Source organism: Pseudonaja textilis, chromosome 3 (assembly GCF_049901715.1).
Source record: "Pseudonaja textilis isolate UNSWEBS1 chromosome 3, rPseTex1.2, whole genome shotgun sequence".
Classification (NCBI taxonomy): Eukaryota; Metazoa; Chordata; class Lepidosauria; order Squamata; family Elapidae; genus Pseudonaja; species Pseudonaja textilis.
Genome location: NC_141992.1, coordinates 51,780,128 through 51,803,253, shown reverse-complemented (window position 1 = coordinate 51,803,253; position 23,126 = coordinate 51,780,128). Strand labels below are relative to the sequence as shown.

Below are 23,126 nucleotides of genomic sequence, written 5' to 3'. Positions count from 1 at the left end.
ATGTATATATTATGTATACATACTTGTCAGTTCCAGAATACTTTGATGTTATACAGTGCTAAAATAGTTCAATTTGTGCAAATGGCAATACCAAAGGGTAATTTTTCCTTAGTGTTCCTTAAAATTCCAATTTCTTATCCTTCCAATATTAGGTTACCTCTGGCTTCCTTCCTGTGTACATTTTTCATCAAAATAAATAAGTCAGAACATCCTCTGACATAGGCAGCTAAAAAAGAACCATGAACTTGATGCCAAATTGATTTGGTAATCCTAGAGAAGCCTTGCTTTTATCTGTTGTTTAAATAACTAAAGTCCAGTTGGGGAAAATCAGTCCAGGTACAATGGTAGCCTTTTACAGGATATGTTCTAGTTAATGTTATTATGCCAACAATCACTCTGGCTTGCAGGTTTGTAACTACCCCATCAAATGAATTTGTCCTACCATATGTGTCCCTTGGGTGTTCCAAAATATGGCTTTTATTATAGACAATATCAAACAACTGGCAAGCCATAATAAAAGCTACATTTAACTTTACATATTGTAAATTGTATAGAATGTCTCAAATTATTGCAACTAGCAACAACTGGTTAATTTACATCTAGTACAGTTTCCTACTGGGTAAGAAAGCACAACTGATAACTATACTCTCAGAGCAATTCTCATACTCTCAGAGCCTTCTCATCTCTATATCATTTTTAAGAGGCTGTCACAGTCTCAATTTTTTTCAATTACTATCACAGCAACAGCTATTAGGCCTTTTAACTGCAAAGTATACTGATCTTTAGGATTATAATATTTTTCAATTTTATCATGCATTAGTACTTAAGAACTATTTATAGAGTAAAAGCATTTAGCTTGTCTCATTTTAAAGCAATATTGGTTATCTCTCGTGAACTAGTATAGCTGTATCCCAATAAATGTAATCCATTTCAAACAATATAATAGTCCTGCTAACTGCTTTGGCAAAAATGGCTTAAACCAAGTTTACCCTAAATTGTATCTTTCAAATGTGGTGGAATGCAACTCCCATTGCTGTCAGCGGCAGCATCCTGGTATACAGTCTGGGAGTGATAGTGGCTGTGGTTCCAATACTTCAAAAAAAAATTTGATTGAGAAGGCTTGGTTAAACATTTTTTAAAGCAAACAAACAAAAAAATGACTGTTAAAATCATGTAGTGGCTACTTATCATTTTTTCAAGCACTCCATTATATAAGAATGGATACTTTCAAGATATGTTTAAAGTGGAATGTGGATAGTAATCTATATTCAGGGGTACTTTAAGTACATACTTGAAAAAGTAGTGAATTTCTTTTTACTTTTACAGAGTATTTGGACATTCAGAGGAATCTAAAGGAGATCTTTTACTTGGAGGAAAGCCCTACTGATTCAGTGGGAATTATTTCTGAGGTAGAGAAGTATACTGTCAAAAAAATGAACCTGGTTTTTGTATATTCCTCTGTTTTGACTGCAAACAGAACCCTGAAGGTTATTCTAACCTGCCAAAACAAACAAAGCAACAAAATCAGTCAATTTTAACTTGGCAATTGCCAGTTATTAGATGGTGCCTGAATCCCAAAGCCCAAATTGTTAGTCCTTTCCAAAGTGTAATAGAAGACATAATCTCTAGCTAGTTGCTCTGAAAAAATCTGAAAGAGAATAATATCAAGATAAACTTACAACAGAACACCTGAGCTCAAAATAGCCATGTTATCTTGGGCCATTTTCATGTATTAACACTCATAAGTCATTTAACATACAGTTGAAGCTCATGTCAGAAGGCCTTGTTTTCAGGTCTCCTGCACTGTCCTTTGTGACTCTTAAGTATTCTTTCAAAATAATTCATGTAGTATTTAGTTTAAGGCAACTTCTATGATCTGATGACTTCTAGCTACGTCAAACTACAACCCCATTATCCCCAACTAGCCAATATCTTTGAAGCGTGCCAGATTGGAGAAGCTCTTTAAAATTTAGAAGGCACTGAAAACAGCAAGAAAATCCGAAGAGTCTTATGTGACAGGAACCTGTTTATAGGATAAGCTTTTCTGGGTGGAATCAGGGCAGGAAAATGGCCTGAAATATTAAACAGACTCAATAGTTTCCTACAAAGAATGAGAATGGGTTTAAAATGGACATCTGAATTCAGAGTTGGAAACATGTTTCTAACAGCTATTCTGCTACCCTTGGATGTGATACAGAACTTTTCAAATATGTAATACCCTGATTTTGGTTCGCTATGCTAGAAGTTTTTCTTTATCATTGCAGTCATTGTTATAACATTTACAACTCACAGAGTTGAGGAATGTGATCTGGAATCCTAATCTGACTGAGTTCCATGACGTGGCAGAAAACTTACTAGGCCATGGAGTTTCACATATGCTACTGTCAATGATAGGTGCACCAGCAGCACAAGTCCTTGACCACAATGCATTTTCCTGAAGGGTCATTAACAAAACAAATAATAGCATTTTCAAGTCTTGGAAAAGATTAATGTAGATATTTTTTCCCTGTTGTTTTAAAATAAAAGAACTGAAAATAGAGACAACAGCAGAATAGCCAGGTATCCTGACAGGGAAAGATAGGCCTGCTTTGTTGAGGAGTCCTGAATAGTACAGTAAAATCTTAGAGAGGCAAATTGTTTGATGTAACTGTTGTTATACTAGCTTCTTTAGGGGGGATGTTTGTTGCAAGCTACAAAAAGCAAATGGAAAGTTTTACAGCACAATTCTACACATTCTTCTTATCACTAAGACCTTTTAGTGCAATAGGTCTTACTCAGAGAAGCAGTTTATCTTAGCAGAGTGACATGACTTTAAATCAATTTTACAGTGTATTAGCTCTTAAAGAGAAAATGTGTATAATGTCACTAGCTTTACTGTGGAAAACAACTTTTTGTGGGTGGGATTATCACAAAAGAGGGCACAATGTATGCAATAAACATATAAATATACATCTACACATAATTTTAAAAGCACAATTATATTTGGCACAGTTTGTTTTTGGACATTCGTTAAAATGTTTGACTTTAAAAAGTACAGTAAGAAGCTGAAGTTTAAAGATATTCCAATAAGGCCACATGGCAAGTTCATCAAAGTGCCAGTATTAATCAAGGAGAACTCCCAAAGCATCTTCCAGGAAATGTATGGGAGAGGCAAACCACTTCTAAAGATCCATGTCGGTGGTGCCAGACGAGGTCTTCAAGGGCACAGAATCAAAACCATCAGATGTTCTCTAAAGGTAATACAGAAAGGAGATGTAAATAAAACTAGAATACATTAAGATTTTGTATACTTTGTCACTCAGCGTCCTATTTTTTTAGGAATCAGGTCATTATGGTGCCATAATCCTTTAGTGATATGGAAAGGGCAAAGAATGCAATCCTGCTCCTTATATTCACAGAAGATAAGAATGGCTCCCATAAGAACTTTGGTGAAACAAGTGTTTCCGGTGTATAGGAACTGTACACCTGTTTCAGATGTACAGGGACTATATCTTTCAGAGTACCTAGGCAGCTAACCAAAACTCAAGCAAGCTGGGAATTCAATAAATGCAGTACCAATGCCTTAGTAGTGAGTCTATTATTTTTCTACCAGTTGCCTCCATGTTCTTCTGAACATATTCCAACATGGGAGGAGCATTCAATAGCAACTGAAGACTCTCTGATTCTTACCAGAAACTTGCTTTTGATGTTTCTTCCCCAGATGTCCACACATGATTTTGCTTCTACTGGGAGGTATCAGTGCACTGGGGGCCAAAGAAGGGTCCATTTGAGGATGCTTGCAGTTAAAGATACAGTTTAGCAGCCTGTGAATAGCACTGGATACTTCCCACAATCCCTTTTCTTTAGAATGACATCATTTTTTTTAAAAAAAAATTACAAATATTGAAAATGAAGCTGTTGTCAGTACCAGATTTTGGTATGTTTTGTTTACTCAGTTTTTAGTTCCTATTTCTGAGGTTTTAAATGATCCCAATTGCAATTTTTAATAAAAAGAATAAAGGAGCAAGCAACTGCTTTAAATATAAAAAGCAATAGGAGCTAATTAAGAATCAGTTTAGAACTGCTGAGGAGATAAATGAATGGGAAACACGTAAGTAAAGGACCGCTTAACAGAAGTTGCTTTTGAAAGAAAAAAGAAGGTATTTGTAGACTGAGGGCTTCAATTCTAGGTGGTGTTGGGAATGCAGAATATTTTTGAATAACCAAGATTTAGATATGGCCTGTGAAAATGAATGGAGAATCCTACACTTGGATTGCAGAGGAACAATCCTCAGCAATGCTAAAGGTCCCTTGTGTGGAAGCAAACTGATGGATCTCAATGCATTCAAATGAAGCACCTGGGGTGGGAAGAATGTAAGAGCTTCTAAACATCTTTGCACACAGTGGTTAAAGGAGCTAGGCAATAAGATAGGACCAATCCCACTCTTTGCTAAGCCCCTCTTCAGTATTCATCTCACTAGGGGCTTTACACCCACAGTTATCTATGCCATGAAATAACCATGAGTAGGGTCATTACTTTAGAATGGATGAGAAGAAAATTTGAGGTGAGGAGCAGTCAACATTTGTCTGTGCGCATAAATGGCTTGCTAATATTTAAGTGCATATTTTTGCTGAATCATCATTGGGGGCAACCCTAAAATACTCAAGTTTCCCTCTTGTCTCAAGAATTGGGGGGGGGAGGATTTTTCATCTGCATAATTAAATATTAAATAAATTCTCATGTCTTATTGCAAGGGTCTTCAAATTTAGCAAGTTTAAGACTTGTGGGCTTCAACTCCCAGAATTCCTGAGCTAACATGACTGGAGGAGGAAGTCCACAAGTCTTAAAGCTGTCAAGTTTGAAGACCCCTGTCTTATTACATTCATGGAATTTAAGCCCCGAGAGCCAGATACCGTGCTCTGCTTTGGTTCTCCAGCTTTGCAGAAAGTTAGTGTGGAGCTCAGGCTCTAATTCCCAAATGAGGTATCTAAACAAAAGGCCAGCATGCAACATAAAATACTCATTAGTCTTATTCTGAAGAGTGTTAACAAGAAGTCACTTCTTCCAGAGATAGGTCAGGACTCCACATCTTTTGGGGAGGTTAGATATACAATCCTGTACTTGCAGTAGGAGTTTGAAGTGTCCTGTGCAGCCTTCCTTATCCTGACCCTTCCATCTACAGTACACTGCATTAAAAGTCAAATAATTTTAAGTTAACAGCCATGCTTCTTGGGAGTTCTTGAAGGCTGTAGTTCAACACTTCTGGAGCATAAGTTTGAAAAGGTTAAACTACTAGATGTCTTCAAGTATACTATTTTCCCCAAATGGAAATAGAGATCCGTGATATTTATCTCTAAGAACAGAGAATGTGATTTTAAAAGGCACAAGACTAGCCTTCCCCACAATATAGGCCTTCTATGTCCCAGCCAGAGATCTCAGACCCTGCTGTCAAGCTATCTAGTAACATTTGATTGTGGCACACCCTCCATCAGCTGTCCTGTTTTTACACGTATCTACATTTGATCTCCATCTACCTGGAAGATTCTTCCTCTTAGTTTATTGAGAACAGCCCTACACACAGAGTCCTGCCATGCCTGACTGTACCTAAGAGAAGCCTATAGGAAAACAAATAGCCACATTAGAAAATAAGCATTAAACGACAATGCACCATTAATTAGAATGTAAGTTAGAACAATAGGAAACATAGCAGTAAATATGGAGAGGCTTTGAGGTTTGATGATACTCACAGATTTATCCTAAAATAGTAGGATGTTACTGCAATATTTTACCAGATCTATATGAGCTATTATTGGTGATGATCTCCTGCATCTTAGAAAATTTAATGTATTTATTATTGGGATGGATGGGGAAATGCCCTTTTAACTTTTGCTACTCATCTCTGCCAGAAATACTAGCAGGGGAGAGAAGAAACAGATAATAAATAATCAGAGTTGGAAGGGACTTTGTAGGTCATCTAGTCCGACCCCTGCCCAAGCGGGAGACCCTGCATCATTTCTGACAAATGGCAGCCCAATCTCTTCTTGAAAGCCTCAAGTGATGGTGCTCCCACTCAAAACAAACACTCAAAACAATTCTATTGGCTTGATGCATCAGGCTTTTACAGTATGCAGCCTATGATAGCCAAGATCATTAATTACAAACAGCCACCATTTTTTTTTAAAAAAATGGCTTTTACAAAAAGACATACGTACAATCCTGGGAATACTTCATACAATAGCTGAATTTAGTAAATGGTAACTCAGAGTGGACTCAAAAGTTAAACATGACAGAAGAAACAACTGTTAGATAAACACAGGAACTAAATCAAAGGTCTGAACTTTCACTCTTTCACACTTATAAAAGCTACTTCCCCACCTTTTCCCTTCCAGCTTACTTTAGAAGTGAATGCCTTTATTTTCCCAAAGAAAGAATTCTTGCTTGTGAATAACAGATCGTCCTCTACGTCTTCCCCCTCCATGATGGCACAACTGTCAGCTGCAGGCAGTTCACTGTCCTTGGCACTAGTATTCATAACCAGCTTAGAGTATTTATATTCTAACCTAAAAAGATATAGATAATCAGTGAGAATCAGATGGAAGGATTATATTTGTAAAGCAAACTTTGGGTTCTTTTGCATCCTTCAGTTACTCTATCAATGTCTTTACCACTTCTTTTTTTAAACAGGTTTTCTTTTTTAACTAGACTAATCTAGCCTTCCTCAAACCTAGTGATTCTGCTAATGTCTGGACTTTAGCTCCCAGAATTCTCAACAATGGCTACGTTAAGGTAGAACATTAAGGCCACACATTAGCAAAGCAGTAAGACTGGAGAAGACAATGCTGGCTTCTCTATTTCAAAGCAACACAAGCATCAAATGATGTTACAGATGCTAAACATGGACTTTACTATAGTTCTCATTCGCGTTTTTTTTTCTCTCTCTCTTTCCCCCCATCCCCCCCTCTCTTTTTTTGAGAAACCAAGGAATATTTATTTGTTACAAATTTTCTAGGTTGCTTCAAATAAATAACTGAGCAATTGATGGCCTAGCATAATCTGTTGTCACATCCTCTAACCCCCACTCCTTTAACCTCAAACTAACCCCTATTGACCTCACCCCATTCCTAAGAGGTCTGTAAGGGGCGTGCATAAGTGCACCATCATGCCTCCGGTCCCTGTCCTATTATCCCCATTTATTTGTACCTATTTCTTGTATTCTTACTCATGTTTATACTTATATCTATTATCTTGTAAGTGATTGACAAATCAAATAAATAAAAAATAAAAATAACCCATATAATACATTATATTAAATACAAGTGTGTAATGGCTGAAATTTTTTAAAAGGCAAATAGAAAATAAAAACAAATTGCTAACATGCATGTAACTTTACCTACTTTTACATGGCCATTACCAAATATTAACATTTAGAAACTGATTTGCAGCTTTTGTTATCATCTGTTGTTCAAAATTGTTTTAAAAAATTAACCAGGATGGGAGCTTTGTATAAACTACCATAATATAGAAAACCCTACATTTGAGAGACTAGGTTCAATGGATTTCTCATACAATGAACTTTTTTTTTCAAGGCAAAATAACACACAGGTTATCACTCAGACAATTCATTATTAAATCTGAATGTTAATTACATCTGTAAATAATGTTCACATATCTTTTTCCATTGGTTTATATCATTTGCATATTCTATGCCAGAGGTCTCCCTCCAAACTTAGCAACTTTAAGACTTGTGTACCTCAACTCCCAGAATTCTCCAGCCGGCTGGAGAATTCTGGGAGTTAAAGTTCACATGTCTTAAAGTTGCCAAATTTGGAGACCCCAGCTCTATGAAAATAATATAAAGTTATCCTTCCATAAATATGTCATTACATAAATAACTGAAATGTATAAAATATATCATTTACTGTTTTAATGAAGTTTTAGTTTGCTAAGTCTATTAAACTGAATATTTCTGGTCACAGTCAGAATTGATGACAAGTGGAATGAAAGAACTCACTTTTGATTTTTCTTCCAGAAGTAGCAAGTCATGACGATTAGCAGGACAGCAGCACAAGTCCCAGATGAGATGCCCACCTTAAGCCAGAAGTCCATGGACTTGCAGATGCTGGCTTTTTCTTCTGGAAGCAGGACACCTCCAGCACATAACTTTGGCTTCCGCCATACATAGGTGGTTCGCTAAAGTGAGGAAAGAGGATCTATCATAGCTTCAGTCTGATAAACAGCAACACAGTCAAGTTCAGCTGTGACAGTGTACCATCGTGACACACTACAGGGATCTTGAAGGATACAGACACTTTTAGGAGCAAGTATTACTAAAATATGTTGCTGAGTGTCACAAGCCTTCTCTACCTGGCAGCATCCATTTTCCCCACTGTCCTCAAGCATATTTCAGTCCAGTGCTGACTACCGTGGGTGGTTTATAATTTGAACTACTATGCATTTCTGTGAAATTCAGTTGCCCTCTAAGTAAACATAGTTTGGATTTCCAGCAGATTTTTTTTCCTTTCCTTTTTCAATGTGGGATCTCTACTTGTTTTTACCTACATGTTTAGTGAATGATTAGCAGTGCACAGTAATCAATCAAATGCAAATTTAAATGTTGTGTAGTGAGGAAAGCAGATCTGTCGTAGTTTCAGTCTGATAAGAAGTTATTTATGAAACAAAAATAAAAGTATGAATGTAATAACTATTTGGTACCAAACACAGTTTAGAACATCTGGACCCAAACAATGCAGAAAATAGCATAGTATTAGCTTGGAAGGGCTGTTAATTCAAATGTAGTAAAAGTTTTCCTATTTAGTCATGTCCAACTCTAGGGCATGGTGTTCATGTCCAATAACATTTATTTATTTATAAAATTTATTGGCCACCCATCTTACCTCAGGTAATACTTTGTTAACTCTATTACCAAATCAGATAAAGCTATATCTTCCAAAGTTATATATTGACCTTTTTTGGGCTATCCCTCATGTGGAAAGGATTTACAATTCTTGATGTCTTGATAAATTTTGAATATTAGTTTAATAATTAATATGCAGCATTTGCTCTACAGTCATATTGACAGTCCTATGAGTTTCATCCCCAAATGTAGCAATAATAGCACAAGTGCAAAAATCTGAATATTCCAATTCCTGAATTGAGTTTTTTAAAAACTTCATCAATTTTCAAAACTAGGAAATTAAAAGCTACACAGACAAGAAAGAAAAGATTCGAGAACATTTAAAAAAATCAAGAAAGGAAAAAGAGGTGCAAAAAGAAAAGGAAAAAAATAGAAAAAAAAAGATTTTCAACTTTCTTTGATGCTGGTGTCAATATATCTTACTTCTATAACCCTTGTAGTTCTAACCTACCTGTATCCCTCCAATGCAGGCACTGATAATGGCATGGTAATCTTCTGCAGAACAGAGAGGACAGGCTTCAACCGACTCCCACAGGAAATGGAAAGTGCATCCATCACAGGTTCCATCGGGACACTTGCTATTTTGAAATTTTAAGAAACGTCTTAAACAGAACCAAATAAAGACATACTTGTGCAGAGAGGTCAACAGACCAAGAGCTAGCTGTTGAAGGTATCAGCAAAGATAATTTCCCAGTCTTACCATCAGGTATCCCTTAAACTAGTTCCCTTTAACCTAATGCTGCCCAGAAATGTTGGAAGATGCAGCTCCTTTCAGTCAGATTAAGGAAGTTTCCCTTAACCAATGATCAACATCATACCTCATGTACAGATTATGTGAGAGTTGCTGAATTACAAAGTAGTTTAATCTGACCATTCTGATATATTTTATTGTCAAAGCATTTGTAAAAGCTCTTTCTAAAAATATAGCTACTGTGAAGAGTATAGCATACCTTCTAGAGATAGTGTTGGAAATAGTTTGAGAGATCAAGCTGGTAAATGTGAACAAACAAGCTTGATCCAAGAATGTATACTTGCCAAACTAGATAGGCAACTTCTGGTCCAGAAACGGGAAAAACTTCTGAGATCCTGGAGAGCTATTAGCACTCACTATTGACAGTATGAAGTTACACTAAATAAACAATGGTCTGAATATTTCACAAGGCTATGCAGGTACTCCTCAACTTACAACAGTTCACTTAGTGATCATTTGAAGTTACAACTGCACTTTAAAAAGTGACTTATGACCATATTTCACACTTATGACCATGCAACATCCGCATGGTCATGTGATTTAAATTTGGATGCTTGACAACTGACTCACATTTATGACGATTGCAGCATCCCTGGATGATATGATCACCTTTTGCGACCTTCTGACAAGCAAACAAATGTGGCAGGAAAAGTCGTAAAATGGGGCAAAACTCACTTAACAAATTTCTTATTTAGCAACATAAAATTTTGCGCTCAATTGTGGTCATAAATTGAGGATTATCTTAGTCTGCTGATACCGTAGAAATTCTCTCAGTAATACAATACTTTCTGAGGCTCATTCTCAAGGAATACATTCAGAAGCTGTAATATTAAGAAATCCCACACTGCCAAGCAATCCTTTAAGAACAGAGAGGTTCCTCCTGAAGCAGAGGAAGGAGGGGAAAAAAGTATCTTCCCATTACCTTGGTAAAGAGAGAGATCCAAGATCAAATTTTAGGGGGTCACATCTCAACCTAATGGTAGTTACTCTTCCATCACGGCATGTCTGGGTCACATCCTTGGATCTGAAGTTCAGAAAAGTCATTACCTTAAGAAAATCTAAACCAGGTTTCCCCCAAATGGTCAATATCCCCCAAATGGTCAGTCCTCTCCAATATCCAAGGGGTCAATGATCAGCTCTTCCTCCCACTCGACCCCCTCCCCCCCTTTGACCCAAACAGAATGGGCATGTCTTATACAACTCTACATACTTTAGGTCCATGTGCGTAGTTTGGGGCAGTCAATGCCCTCTTATTGTCAACCAAAATGTAAGGAATACATACAAAATAACATTGCCAGTTCGTGAATCACAAATCAGCTACCAGCCTTGGCTACCTCACTTTGTCAAATGCAGATAATTCAACACTAGAGCAACCACAGGATTTTCTGCTATATTGTTTCTGACTATGTTCTGGTTTGGAAAGTAAGATTTCATCAGCTATAAATTTCCCAAACTTCTCCAAAATCCTGAAATATTGGCAGGAAATTTTTGGTCAGAAATATACAACTTTTTACTTGTTTGGTAGTTCTTTAGCTTACCTATAAAAGAATATGACATCAGGTAAGTCCCCATTTTCAGCAGGGAAATAATCAGCATGAGAAGTTATGTTGTCCAGAGTCGGTTTTGTTGTTACTCCTAGAGATTAATCCCAATTAATATGAATAGCACCGCATAGGAAAGATAGAGAATACATTTTAAGGATAAATACATTTAATTCCCCAAAATATATCAAGTTAAAGTTTTTTGCATCAGAAGGTAAGTCCCATGTTGTATTAATTACTGTGTTTGATTAATACATTTGTTTTGTCCATAGTTGTTCTCAGGAATTGAAACTGGAACCAGAGCATCTAGCAGGTCTTGATTTATTTTGCACAATATATCACACAGCTAATACTATGTGACCTGTTTTTAGCTGTTTATTTGCCAGTTCCAAAATTTGTTGTATATTTCACCTTATTACAATAGTCTAAAAAATGAAGAAGTAGTGTTGAGTGTGTGTGTAAAGCATGATGAGTAGTATGAACTATAACTTTGCTTTTCTAAGAATGAGAAGAACTAAAGTGAAAAAGTGCTAAGAGGTACAGGCACAGGTAATTTTATGGTGACTTGGAAGAAGGACCTGATACCCACAATGACCAGGATGGTGCGGTTAAGTGTGGGAATGAGTCTACTATGAATGTGTATGTGTGGTCAAAATATTCTGGCTCCCCCAAGTCTCTGAATCAAACCATTAATAGTCACAGACTGTATCACTATTTTAAGTTATGGTGTTTGGAGAGAAGTCTGGGCAGTGGTAAAAAGGAATCAGTGAGCCTCAAGAAACTGTGGAGGAAGAATTCTACGAAGAATGGTGGAGAGGTGATGGAAAACAGAACAGAGAATGGACATCTGGTGCTTTTTTTTTTTTTAAGAAAAAAAGGATCCTCCTGCTATTATGGTTTCATTCTTTTGTGCCAGTGATTAAAGTGATTCTGCCAATTCTGGGTCCAGATTTGGTTCAGTATGTTTAAAGATCACCTGTGTGGCACTTTCATCTGGCAAGTGCTTTTGACTTCTGTTCAGTAAAGAGGCTAATTTTTTTTCAATGGCTCTCACCCACAAAGGTATCCGCCAGGCTCACAGGCTGAGAAGAGACCATGGTTTTGTAACCCATCACTTCGGAAGGAATCATGACAGACTGGCATACATAGGATGAAGTTGACTTTGAGAACTCAGTGCCTTTGTCCAAAATATGAATATCTGTGACATTATTTACGCAGAGAGCAGTCTTCTTTCCCTTCAAGAAAAAACAAAATGAGAGACTTGATAGCAACCCTGTCTCTCACTGCTATTAAAAAGTGAGGTGCTTTTTTTGAAATATTGTACAGGTAGTCCTCAAGTTACAACCATTTGTTTAGTGATTGTTTGAGGTTACACTGGCACTGAAAAAAAGTGCCTTATGACTTATGAATGTTTTTATGGCTTTCCACCATTCCAGCATTCCCATTTAGTCACGTGATAAAAATTCAGATGTGTGGAAAGTGGCATGTATTTATGGCAGCTACAATGTCCTTGGGTCATGTGACCAACTTTTGCAATCTTCTGACGAGCAAAGTCATCGGGAAAACTAGATTCACTTAACAACCACAATATTCTTAACAATTGCAGTGATTCATTTAATAACTATAGGAAGAAAAGTTGTAAAATGGGGGCAAAACTCACTTAACTGTCTTGCTTAATGATGCAAATTTTGGACTCAACTGTGGTTACAAGTTGAGAACTACCTGTAATCATTAAAATATATGGGCACTGTGCTGCAGAATTGGGGTTCAAAAGATGTACAGGGACAAACACATTTCTCTGTCCAAGAATGTGTGCATCTCCCTGCATTAATTAGAGCTGTCCAAAAGAGTGTCAGGTTTGCATTTGCTTAAATGTAATAAAAATTAATAGTTTTCAAAAAAAAATGACCTGTCTTCCAACTTTTCAAAGTTTTGTTTTCTTTGATTTTTTTTGTCATTAGTGTTTTAGAAGTTATTTTAGAAGTTATTTTTTAGAAGTATTATTATGAAACAGTCGAAAATGCTGGCATTATTTTTTTCTGCTAATATCAGCTTTCTCACCTTCTCTGTGGCCAAACTTTTTGCCTATGCTTCCTTATCTGACACCCTCACCCACCACTCTTGCCCTGGGAGCAGGTTTGGGATGCTACCGGTTCGGCCCGGTTCTATAGAACTTGTAGTTGCGAAGAGCAGCTGACACCGAACTGGTTCAGTATTTGGCCCATCCGCCTGCCTGGGCTCTAGGCTGTCCTTTATTCCCTGCTTTTCCATCCTCAGCTGCTTTGCGCAGCACAGTTGAGGTTGAAAAATCAGGAAACAAGAGGATTTTCAAACGCTGCACACCCGAACGCAGCACTTGTCAGCTGTCCAAGCGGCACAGCTGCTGATTTCTTGCAAACACTGCACACACAATTGTCCCCAGTTTGGAGAACTGGCAAATCGCTCCACTGGCTGGCCCCTCCCCTCCCCGCCCACTCACTCCTTACCTAGCATGCGAGCCATCCAACTTGCCTGGTTTGGTAAGTTGCTATTTTTTATTTTTTTTTCCCCCAAGCATCAGCTGTTCTGCTTTGCCAGGAGATTTAGATTAGCTGGAAAGGAAATCCTTTGATTTCTTGCTTTCTAGCTAATCTAAAAGCAGAGCTGAACCTTCCTTAGGACTGAAGCTTTTCAGTGCAGACTCAGGTAGCCGATTGCAGATAGATAGATCTCTAAGTTAACCTGTGATTCTATGAGCAACTCAATCTGCCGGCCTGCTTTGGGGTAAAAGTTGCTCTTTTTTTAAAAAAAATATCAATATTTACATACATGGTGTGTTATGAGTTAATTTTGTGAGTTTGCTTGCTAGAAACTTTTATGGGTTTGTTTGCAAGCAAATTTTATATGACAGATTCAGATAGCTGATTGCAGACAGATAGATCTCTAAGTGAATCTGTGATTCTGTGAGCAACTCCATCTGCCTACCTGCTTTGCCTGCTTTTGGGTAAAAGTTGCTCTTTTTTATTAAAAAAATCAATATTTACATCGATATTTATAATATTTACATAGCCATGCCCACCCAGTCACATGACCACCAAGCTACACCCACAAATTAGGCCACATCCACAGAACCAGATGTTAAGAAATTTGAATCCCACCCCTGCCTGGGAGGCATTCCGTTGTAGATTAAGCTGAAGAATGGGAAGTCAATGAGGATGCAGATACGATCATATAATAAAATAAAAAAACTCTTGCACCCACTGTTTCACCTCAACCTTGGCACCTTTAAGATGTCTGGACTTCAACTGCCAGAATTCCCCAGCCGGCACCATTAGCAGAAGTTGCCAAGGCTGAGAAACCCCGCTTTAAATGGACAAACTACACTATCTCCAGTGCTTCCATTGATGCTTGCCTCATGAAAATACTCATATACTTACATAATTTCCACACAGGCTGATGTTGAAATGATGAAAATACTTCAGGCCTTTTGAAGTAAAGCTTGGCCCTCCTAAAAAGGAGGTGCTGTTAGCCAGCCTGGAGAAGTTATACTCCAGAGTCCTATCCTTCTTGCTGATTGAGAAGTGACAGTCATTGTAACACAGAGAATGCATCTAAAGACAGAAAGAAAACACACCCCAGCAGAAGGATTTAGAAACTGTTGACTTTGTCAGCAACTGTAGAAGGACACTCAAATGTTACTGAGATGTCTATCACCAGCTCCAGAATCCCTTAAGGTTCTGCTCAGACAAGCCTTGCTTGGCCAAACAACCTGGATGATTATAGAAAACAGAATATTGGAGAGGAAGGACTTAGCAGGTCTTGTGCTATTTCAGTTTCTAAGAGAATATAATTTTATTTGTGTTTAAGAAAAATCTACATTGATTCAATAAAACAAAAATCCATGCAAATTATTTGATAATTTGAGAGGATGAAGTTAAATCTAATTTTCTTCCAAAATACCTCTCATGCAATTCTTACATATAACACTTTACTCTTCTTTCTGAAAGATTGTGTTCATTGATTGATGAACTAATTTAGCATATTTGATTATTGCTATTTATACAGCTACACACACTGCCTATCTATGGCCACAAAAGCTATATGAGAGTTTTTTAAAAGATTGTAATGATTTAATAACAGGATCAACATTTCAGATTCAGAATATTCTGTAAATTTATTGCCAACCAAGAGATTGTACCATGCTCAGTACTATATGCTGGAAGAAAGGAAAGACTACTTTTTGGAAGAATATTCTGCTCTTTGTGTATGCACAGTGTACATCTAAAAATGTAGCTCCAAAATAAATCAGGAGTATAGTTCTGAAGCTCCTACTACTGTTGAGCAAACAGAATAGTTATTTTAGGTGAAGGCAAGTTTTGTTTGCTATTTTATGCACTGAACTTTGGATTTGGCATTCTAGCACCCACAGCGCTTCTCTCTCATGAATACCATCTTATGTCATGAGGAGAATCCAAAAAATAAATGGCGAAAATCTTGTTTGAGTCCCAAAATTTAATACAACCTGGAGTGAGAAAGTTAAAATCTTCAATGAGTTTGGACTTTTGAAGTTAATTTTGATTAAATATTGAGCTTCTCTGCACTGTTGCAAAATCATGCAATGACACAGGTACAGTATTTATTTATTTAATCTAATATATATATAGCTATCCTTCTCACAGAGGTGAATTTGGCCGATGCACAAAGAATGCTATCCCTGGGTTGGATCTTTGGGTTATTAATGCTGGCTGACAAGCAACACGTAGTCCTCCACTTAGAACAATTCATTTAGTGACTATTTGAAATTACAGTGGCACTTAAAGTGACTTGTGGCCATTTTTCGTAGTTACTGTTGCAGCATCCCCATGGTCATATGATCAAAATTCAATTCATAGTATCATCCTTTGTGACCTTCTGACAAGTAAAATCAATGGGGAAGCCAGATTCACTTACTAACTGTGTTACTAACTTAACTACAGTGATTCACTTCACAGATGTGAAGTCATAAAATTGGGCAAAACTCACTTAAGAAACAGATATTTTGGGCTCAATTATGGTCATAAGTCAAGGACTACATGTACAGTATTTCATAAAAATTCTTATTTTATGTAATGAGTTAATAGATAGCTAATTTGGCTATCTGGAAAATTGTCAGAAGCACAGAATAGTATTTTTTCTAATGTTATGTAAGCTGCCTGTTGCAAACTCCTTCATTATAACTGAAAAGAGCCATAATTTCCTGATTCAATAGGTGGAAATTAGAAAGTAAAGAAGTTTCCACTTGAATGTGCTTTGGGATATATTGGTTGGAGACATAATGCAGTTGCTGACATTCTTAAAAAAGCTCTTCTCAGTGAATTCTGCTAAAGAAACTTTCTGAGAGTTGTGTTAGGAAAAGGATCATGCTTGGTTTTGAGCAGAGGTCAGGAATCTGACAAATTGCCATTTTCTGGCAATGTATCTGAACCTAATATTTGATTGGAATTTATTGCCCCGATATTGCTTTCGTTATTTTAAGTGACAATCCTTTGTCACCTCCAATATTTGCACCCCTCATGTTGCACTTTTATTCAAATAATGATGTAGCTCCAGTTGTCATAATACAGAAATTATGAACAGTAAAGAGGACAATATACTACCTTGTTATTTTTTGTGCCAGGGCCACAAGGGATGCAAGCTTGATTGCCATAAGGTTGGTGAGCTTTCAGGTAAGTGTTTGATGGACATGGAGAACAACCACCAGATGTTTTGTCAATGTAGTGCCCATGAGGGCAGGAAGTGCAAGATGAGCCAGAGGTTTCCAAAGCACACTGCCGGCAGTAAGAAGCTACACCATCTATGACATTGGTCACATTGATGGAGTACAATCTGGCAACATCATTTGTGTATTTTCTTCCCTGGAAGAAAACATAGAATGTCACAAATGTCTTGGTGAAGGAAAAGTATTCAGTTATAGAGAAGGCAATTGCAGGTAATAGTGGGCATAGTCCTAACTTTAATGGCCCCTATTTCTAAGAATAAACCTACATTTTGATGAGGATCAAAATGGATATTTGAAGAACTAGTTAAAAACAGATTTCTCAGTCTTTACCGCTTCGTTGTATGCTGTCCTCTGGAAGGCCCACGTGAAACTCGTAGTAGCATTCTTCTCAACAACGTACGTATAGGATTGTTTTCCTTTGGAGCCAAACCAGGTTTCTACAGGGGAATTGGTTCTAGAATTCATACCCTACCAAAAATGAAATGGTATAAATCTATGAATAAACAATACACTTCAATAATTCTCGGTTTTAGATATTGGATAATAACTTACCACCATAAAATAAAGTTCACAATTCACACTGCAGATGGTTTCAAAGACAAAAGTGATTTCTGCTACCTTCTTATTTTCAGAGTCTTCCATAACTGATTGTGGTGGACTGCAAAAGAATAAGCAGAACTCATAAATTGTAGTAATAGCTATAGATGAAACATCTAAATTATTGCTGCTTACTTCAATAACTACGTAATCAGAATATCTATTTTAGTAGCCAGGTAATCAGAATATCTACCTTCCATTTCAAATATATTCAGAACAAGATATTCCAATAGAATCATACTTCAATCACATAGATGCATTCTATGATTCAGTGTACAGCATGTCAGTCACTCTATGCACATTTATTTGGTTGTGACAAAACAATAAAATCTGTGCCCAGTTTTCAAGATCACATTTTAAAATTCTGTTAAGAATCAGCTCAATCTTTCTTTCACTGTCTCCTTCTGACATTTGGTATTAATCACTGTGAAGTAATGCAAGCAGAACACTGACTGGGAGAAGTTAAATTTGTTTATGCAGCTTTCTTACTAACAGTACCACAGGGTTTGCCACTGCATTCTTTTGGACCCTTTCTACTGATTTTTCAGTGTAGCATACAGCCTTTGTATTTCATAATAATTTCCCGTCCATGTCCTAACCAAATTCAGCCCTGCTTAGTTTCCAAGCCCAGGCAAGTTTAGCCAGAAGCTACTGTTGACTGAAGCTTACCTAGAAATTAAACACAGAGCTTAGATTAATGCTTCATTTATACTTTCCATTTACAGTACTTATTGCATCTGCTCACATTGCTTTACCAACACATAGCTTAAATTGGACTAGTGACATCACCTGAAGCCAGGAATCACCAATGTTAAAATCATGAAATCATTGTCAGAACCTCCTGCAGCTGTGTAGATGTAGTCACCTGCCACTTCCCACCCTGAAAATAAAAATCAAGAGTTAACCACTTAACCACAATTTGAAAAAAGGTTATTCTTTCCATTATGTAATATCATTTTTATGTGAAATTTTGTGCATTCTTTTCACAGAAACTCAAGGGCTCTATTGCTTTGAACTTATTCCCCTAACATTTTCAAACTAGTTTCTCTAGAAGAACTTGGATCACAATTAGCTGGGGAATTCTGGAGGTTGGAATCTCAACAAATCTGGAAGGAAGAACTCAGATCATTGAAAGTTGTGATAACATATGGCAATGCAGTAGAGGTCAGTTGAGAAGTGCATATTAAAGGTGCTTTCAGGAGTGGAATGGAGAACTGAAGATGTATCCATGAAAATAGAACTGACAACTGCCGTGAAAAACAAAGCCTGTGAATAGACCATGGATAGATTGTGAATAGAGGTTCTTCAGAACTTCTCTGAACAAAGGGAAGACACAAGGATGCCCACATGTGCTCCAGATGGCTGCTCTTCAGGAGACTGAATAACAGCTATCTTCAGTTGCACATTAGAATTAGAATTAGAATAACTTTATTGTCATTGTACAAGTACAATGAAACTGTGGATGCACCCCAGCAACTGTTCACAATACAATAAAATCAAAGCACTTAAAAATGAAGATAAGAAAGATAGAGTACCCATGTCTCCATTTGCAATTTGAGAGTACAATATCTATGAATATACACAAAATTTACATCCAACACTGATTGTAACGCTTAGCCGAGTATAATACACAAGAGATGGATTGTACTGTAATATGTTATTATACATCTGAATGGGGTATTGGGGTATTAATGAGGTAGTGACTTCGTGTTTATTTGCAGTTTGGATAGCCCAGGGAAAGGGCTTACCTGATACGCCCATTCTCTGTGAGCTGTGAAGAGCATCCAGAAGTGGGAGGTGCTTCAGTCTCTTCTGGAAAGGCTGGGCTTAAAACTCCGGTATGCTCCTCCTCCTCCACAGGACACCTCCTCAGTGTCCCCCAGTTTTGCAAAGACTGAGTGCCAAAGTCCGAAACTCATCACCTAATTTAGATCCCTGACTGGAACGGAACTCCACCAGATGGAAAGAAATGGGTGGGGCTGGATGCTCTTCACAGCTCACAGAGAATGGCGTATCAGGTAAGTACCAACGCCCTTTCTCCCATGAGTTGTTCAGAGCATCCAGAAGTGGGACATTCCAAAGCTTGGCCTGTCCTTAGGGAGGGACTCCATCTGGATTGAAATCCACTCCTAAACTCTATGGACCCTCTGCAGGACTCTTCTGCCAAATGAAGCATCCGCTGAGGCGGAGACATCAATTTTATAATTTCTGACAAAGGGCGATGGTGAAGCCCCAGTCACCGCTCTGCAGGTTTCGTCTATGGAAGCCCGAGTGGCCCATGCTGCTATGTTGCCACACTCCTTGTCGAGTGGGCCGTAATGCCCTTAGGAACTGAGATGGACTGTCATTTGTAACTTTTAGCTATGGTGGCTCTCAACCATCTACCAATGGTCGTCGATGACATCCTGTGTCCTAAAGTGGATGGGTTAAAGGATAGGAATAGAGCCTCAGATTTTCAAAATGCCGCCATGCAGTCTAGATAGATGCTTAATGCCCTTCGAACGTCAAGTCAATGCCACTGATGCTCCAATTTATGAGATGGTTTCGGACAAAAATTTGGGAGCACCAACTCCTGCGCTCTGTGGAAGGCTGAATTTACTTTAGGGATGAACGATGGATCCAATCTGAGAACCACTCTGTCCACATGAAACACGCACAGGTCCTTTCTCATCAGCAATGCTGCCAACTCGGAAATCCTCCTTGCTGATGTGGTCGCAATTAAGAAGACCACCTTATATGTCAGGAATTTAAGACTAGCAGTTCCTAAAGGCTCGAACGGGCCAGTTGTAAGTGTGGTTAACACCTTGTTGAGCTCCCAAGTAGGATAGCGGTGAATTACAGGTCATGGTAAGTTTGCAGCACCCTTAAGAAAGCTGCGGACATGTGGGTGGTGCACTATGGAACGAAGGTCACCCCAGGATGTCACCGAGGCTAAGGTGCCACCTGTCTGCGTAAAGTATTTGGAGATAGGCCCTTGGTCAACCCCTCCTGTAAAAAGTCCAATAACTGTCCTATTGATGGGGCAGTTGGGTCAATCTTAGGCCCCCGGCACCAGCGACAGAAAGCGAACCACGTGGCCTCGTATATATGATTTGTAGAGGACCACCTGGATGCTTGTATGGTGGCAATGGCATCCTCTGAAATCTGTTGGGTCCTTAAACGGTTCCGTTCAACCTCCATATGGCTAGGCTGAGCCATCGTGGGTCCAGGTGAAGTACCGGCCCTTGCGAGAGGGAAACCCTCGATGGTGGAATTTTCCAAGGTTGTTCTCTTGACAGTTCCTGTAAGTCCATGAACCACGTTCGCCTGGGCCAGTAAGGGGCGACCAATATCAATTCCACTCATTCCTCCAATAACTTCTGGATCAACCTGGGTATTACAGGGAGTGGAGGAAACGCATATAGAAGTCCGGGAGGCCACTAACATTGCAGAGCATTGACAGCCTCTGCCCCAAGTCGGGTACCTTGAAATATACCAGGGCAATTGGGCATTGAGGGGAGAGGCAAATAGATCAATCACCAGTTGCCCAAACCTCCGCACTGCTTCCTGGAAGAGAGACAGGTGTAGGCGCCACTCTGCCTGATCTATCGAGGCCCTGCTGAGCCAGTCTGCTTGTGTGTTTAAGGTCCCTGCTATGTGCTCTGCCTTGAGTGACAACAGATTGGCCTTGGCCCACTTGAACAACCTGGCCATCTCCAGCATCAGAAGTTTGGAGTGGGTACGCCCCTGTCTGTTTATGTGAGCCTTGGTTGTGATATTGTCTGTCAAGACCAGAATGTGGCGTGATTGAAAAAGGAGTAGAAAACTGCGTAACACCAGAAGAACTGCTCTCAGCTCCAACAGGTTGATGCTTTGTGATTGTTCGGAAATAGTCCAACTTCCCTGTGCAGTGTGGGATTGCAAGTGAGCTCCCCCTCCTACCAGGCTGGCATCGGTTGTGATTGTTGCCCTGCAAGGTTCCTTGAAAGGACCCCCCTTGTTTATCGTCTTTTCTGACCACCAGCGGAGCGATCGGAGAACATTGTGCGGTACCTTTATCCGGACGTTGGAAGTGGCTCTTCCAGATCGCTGGAAAGGTAGCAGGAACCATTGCAGATCTCTAGAATGGAATCGAGCCCAAGGCACAATGGAAATACAAGAAATCAGTTTCCCTAACAGTTGAGACAGAACTGCCAGGGAAACCCTCTTTAAGGCTCTGATCTCTCTGGCCAGAGAATGGATACTATTCAACCTGTCCTGAGAGAGAAAAACCTTGCCCTCCACGGTATCTATCACTGCCCCTAAATGAACTAACCTAGTTGAAGGGATCAAATGGCTTTTATCCCAATTTATGGAAAAGCCATGACCTTGAAGGGTCTCTAGAGTAATCTTGGTATCCCAATTTGCTTGATGTTTGGAAGATGACAAAATTAAAATATCATCCAGATAACACTGTAAACAAATAGATTTGATCCTGAGAGAGGCAGCCAAAGCTGCTAGGACCTTGGTAAAAGTCCTAGGGGCCGAAGCCAGACCGAATGGTAAGGTGATATATTCGTAGTGCCAATCACAATAGCAAAATCTAAGGTATTTGTAGTGAGGAGGTCTAATTGGTATATGTAGATAAGCCTCTGTCAGATCTATAAAGGTCAGGACATCGTTCTCTCTGATGCTGAGTAGAATGGACTGGAGAGTAGTCATGGTCCCCAACAAGGGAAACCAGCTATACAGGTCCTGGATGGATCCTTTCCTGTCAAAAACATTCCACTGTTTGAAATGGCACTTGAGGCTTCACTCCAATGTAATGATCCAAAAGCAATTGCAAGAGGGGAAAAAAAAAATCCTCTTTAAGGACTAGCCTGCTTATCCAATGCCAGCAGGCTAAGAGAGAAATAATCCCAGGAAAGTGGAGTGGGAAAGTACTTGCCCCCGTCCCCAAGAAGGGAAACCAGTGGGGAATGGCACCTGTAATATTTAGGCGTGAACTTGAAGCCAGCCGTTTAAAATGGCAGGAAGGCAGAATCTCTGATGTTAAATGCCTGAGTAGTTTAACGAGCCGCTGCTGCTGACTCTCTAAAATGTCAGACAAATGATCCTGTAAGGAGAAGTGAGCCGCGTCTGCGAGCATTCCGGCAAGATCACAAATATAAGACGATCGGGGAATTAGATAGGCTAATTGCCTGAAGCGGCCATCTCAGACTGCCTGCGAAGTGTCAGGCTCTGCCAGTCACAAAGAGCTGCTCTCAACTGATCAGGGGGATAACCTAATAGAGCCACAAGCCTTGAAATCGCCAGATTAATGGGGGGGGGGGGAATTTGCAAGCCGAATTAACCCAAGAGCAAACCTGAATCTTGACTAGCTGACTCAGAAACTGTTCCAGTCAGGGAGTGCACAACCTCTTACCATGAAGGCTGAGCTAAAACTGGGGGATGCTGAGGAGGTATCCCGTGGTGGAGGAGGATGAGCATCCCAGAGTTTTAAGCCCAGCCTTTCCAGAAGAGACTGAAGAACCTCCCACTTCTGGATGCTCTGAACAGCTCATGGGAGAAAGAAACTATTTGTTAGTCTAGTGGTGTGGGATTTTATTGACCTAAAATCCCGTCCAGACGGCAGCAGGTCAAAAAGA

General features: G+C 38.9%; 1 protein-coding gene across 3 annotated transcripts in view; it reads right to left on the bottom strand.

Annotated features, from left to right (window-relative positions):
- Positions 1 to 1,142: 1,142 nt before the first annotated feature.
- The window catches only part of ELAPOR1 (endosome-lysosome associated apoptosis and autophagy regulator 1), a 56,027-nt gene continuing 34,043 nt past the window's right edge, over positions 1,143 to 23,126 (bottom strand). The window contains exons 11-23 of one of the 3 annotated variants that reach the window (XM_026716954.2): positions 18,310 to 18,400; positions 17,476 to 17,581; positions 17,254 to 17,391; positions 16,802 to 17,059; positions 14,603 to 14,776; positions 12,241 to 12,421; positions 11,184 to 11,280; positions 10,568 to 10,669; positions 9,346 to 9,472; positions 7,992 to 8,170; positions 6,375 to 6,540; positions 5,515 to 5,595; positions 1,143 to 3,230 (exon numbers count right to left, since the gene is read on the bottom strand). In XM_026716954.2, coding sequence (XP_026572739.1) covers positions 3,162 to 3,230; positions 5,515 to 5,595; positions 6,375 to 6,540; positions 7,992 to 8,170; positions 9,346 to 9,472; positions 10,568 to 10,669; positions 11,184 to 11,280; positions 12,241 to 12,421; positions 14,603 to 14,776; positions 16,802 to 17,059; positions 17,254 to 17,391; positions 17,476 to 17,581; positions 18,310 to 18,400 — 1,769 coding nt within the window. In that variant the 3' untranslated portion in view covers positions 1,143 to 3,161. Of the gene's footprint in view, positions 3,231 to 3,669; positions 3,744 to 5,514; positions 5,596 to 6,374; positions 6,541 to 7,991; positions 8,171 to 9,345; positions 9,473 to 10,567; positions 10,670 to 11,183; positions 11,281 to 12,240; positions 12,422 to 14,602; positions 14,777 to 16,801; positions 17,060 to 17,253; positions 17,392 to 17,475; positions 17,582 to 18,309; positions 18,401 to 23,126 lie in introns of all 3 variants that reach the window. The other 2 variants (XR_003375561.2, XM_026716956.2) reach the window with 2 other exon arrangements.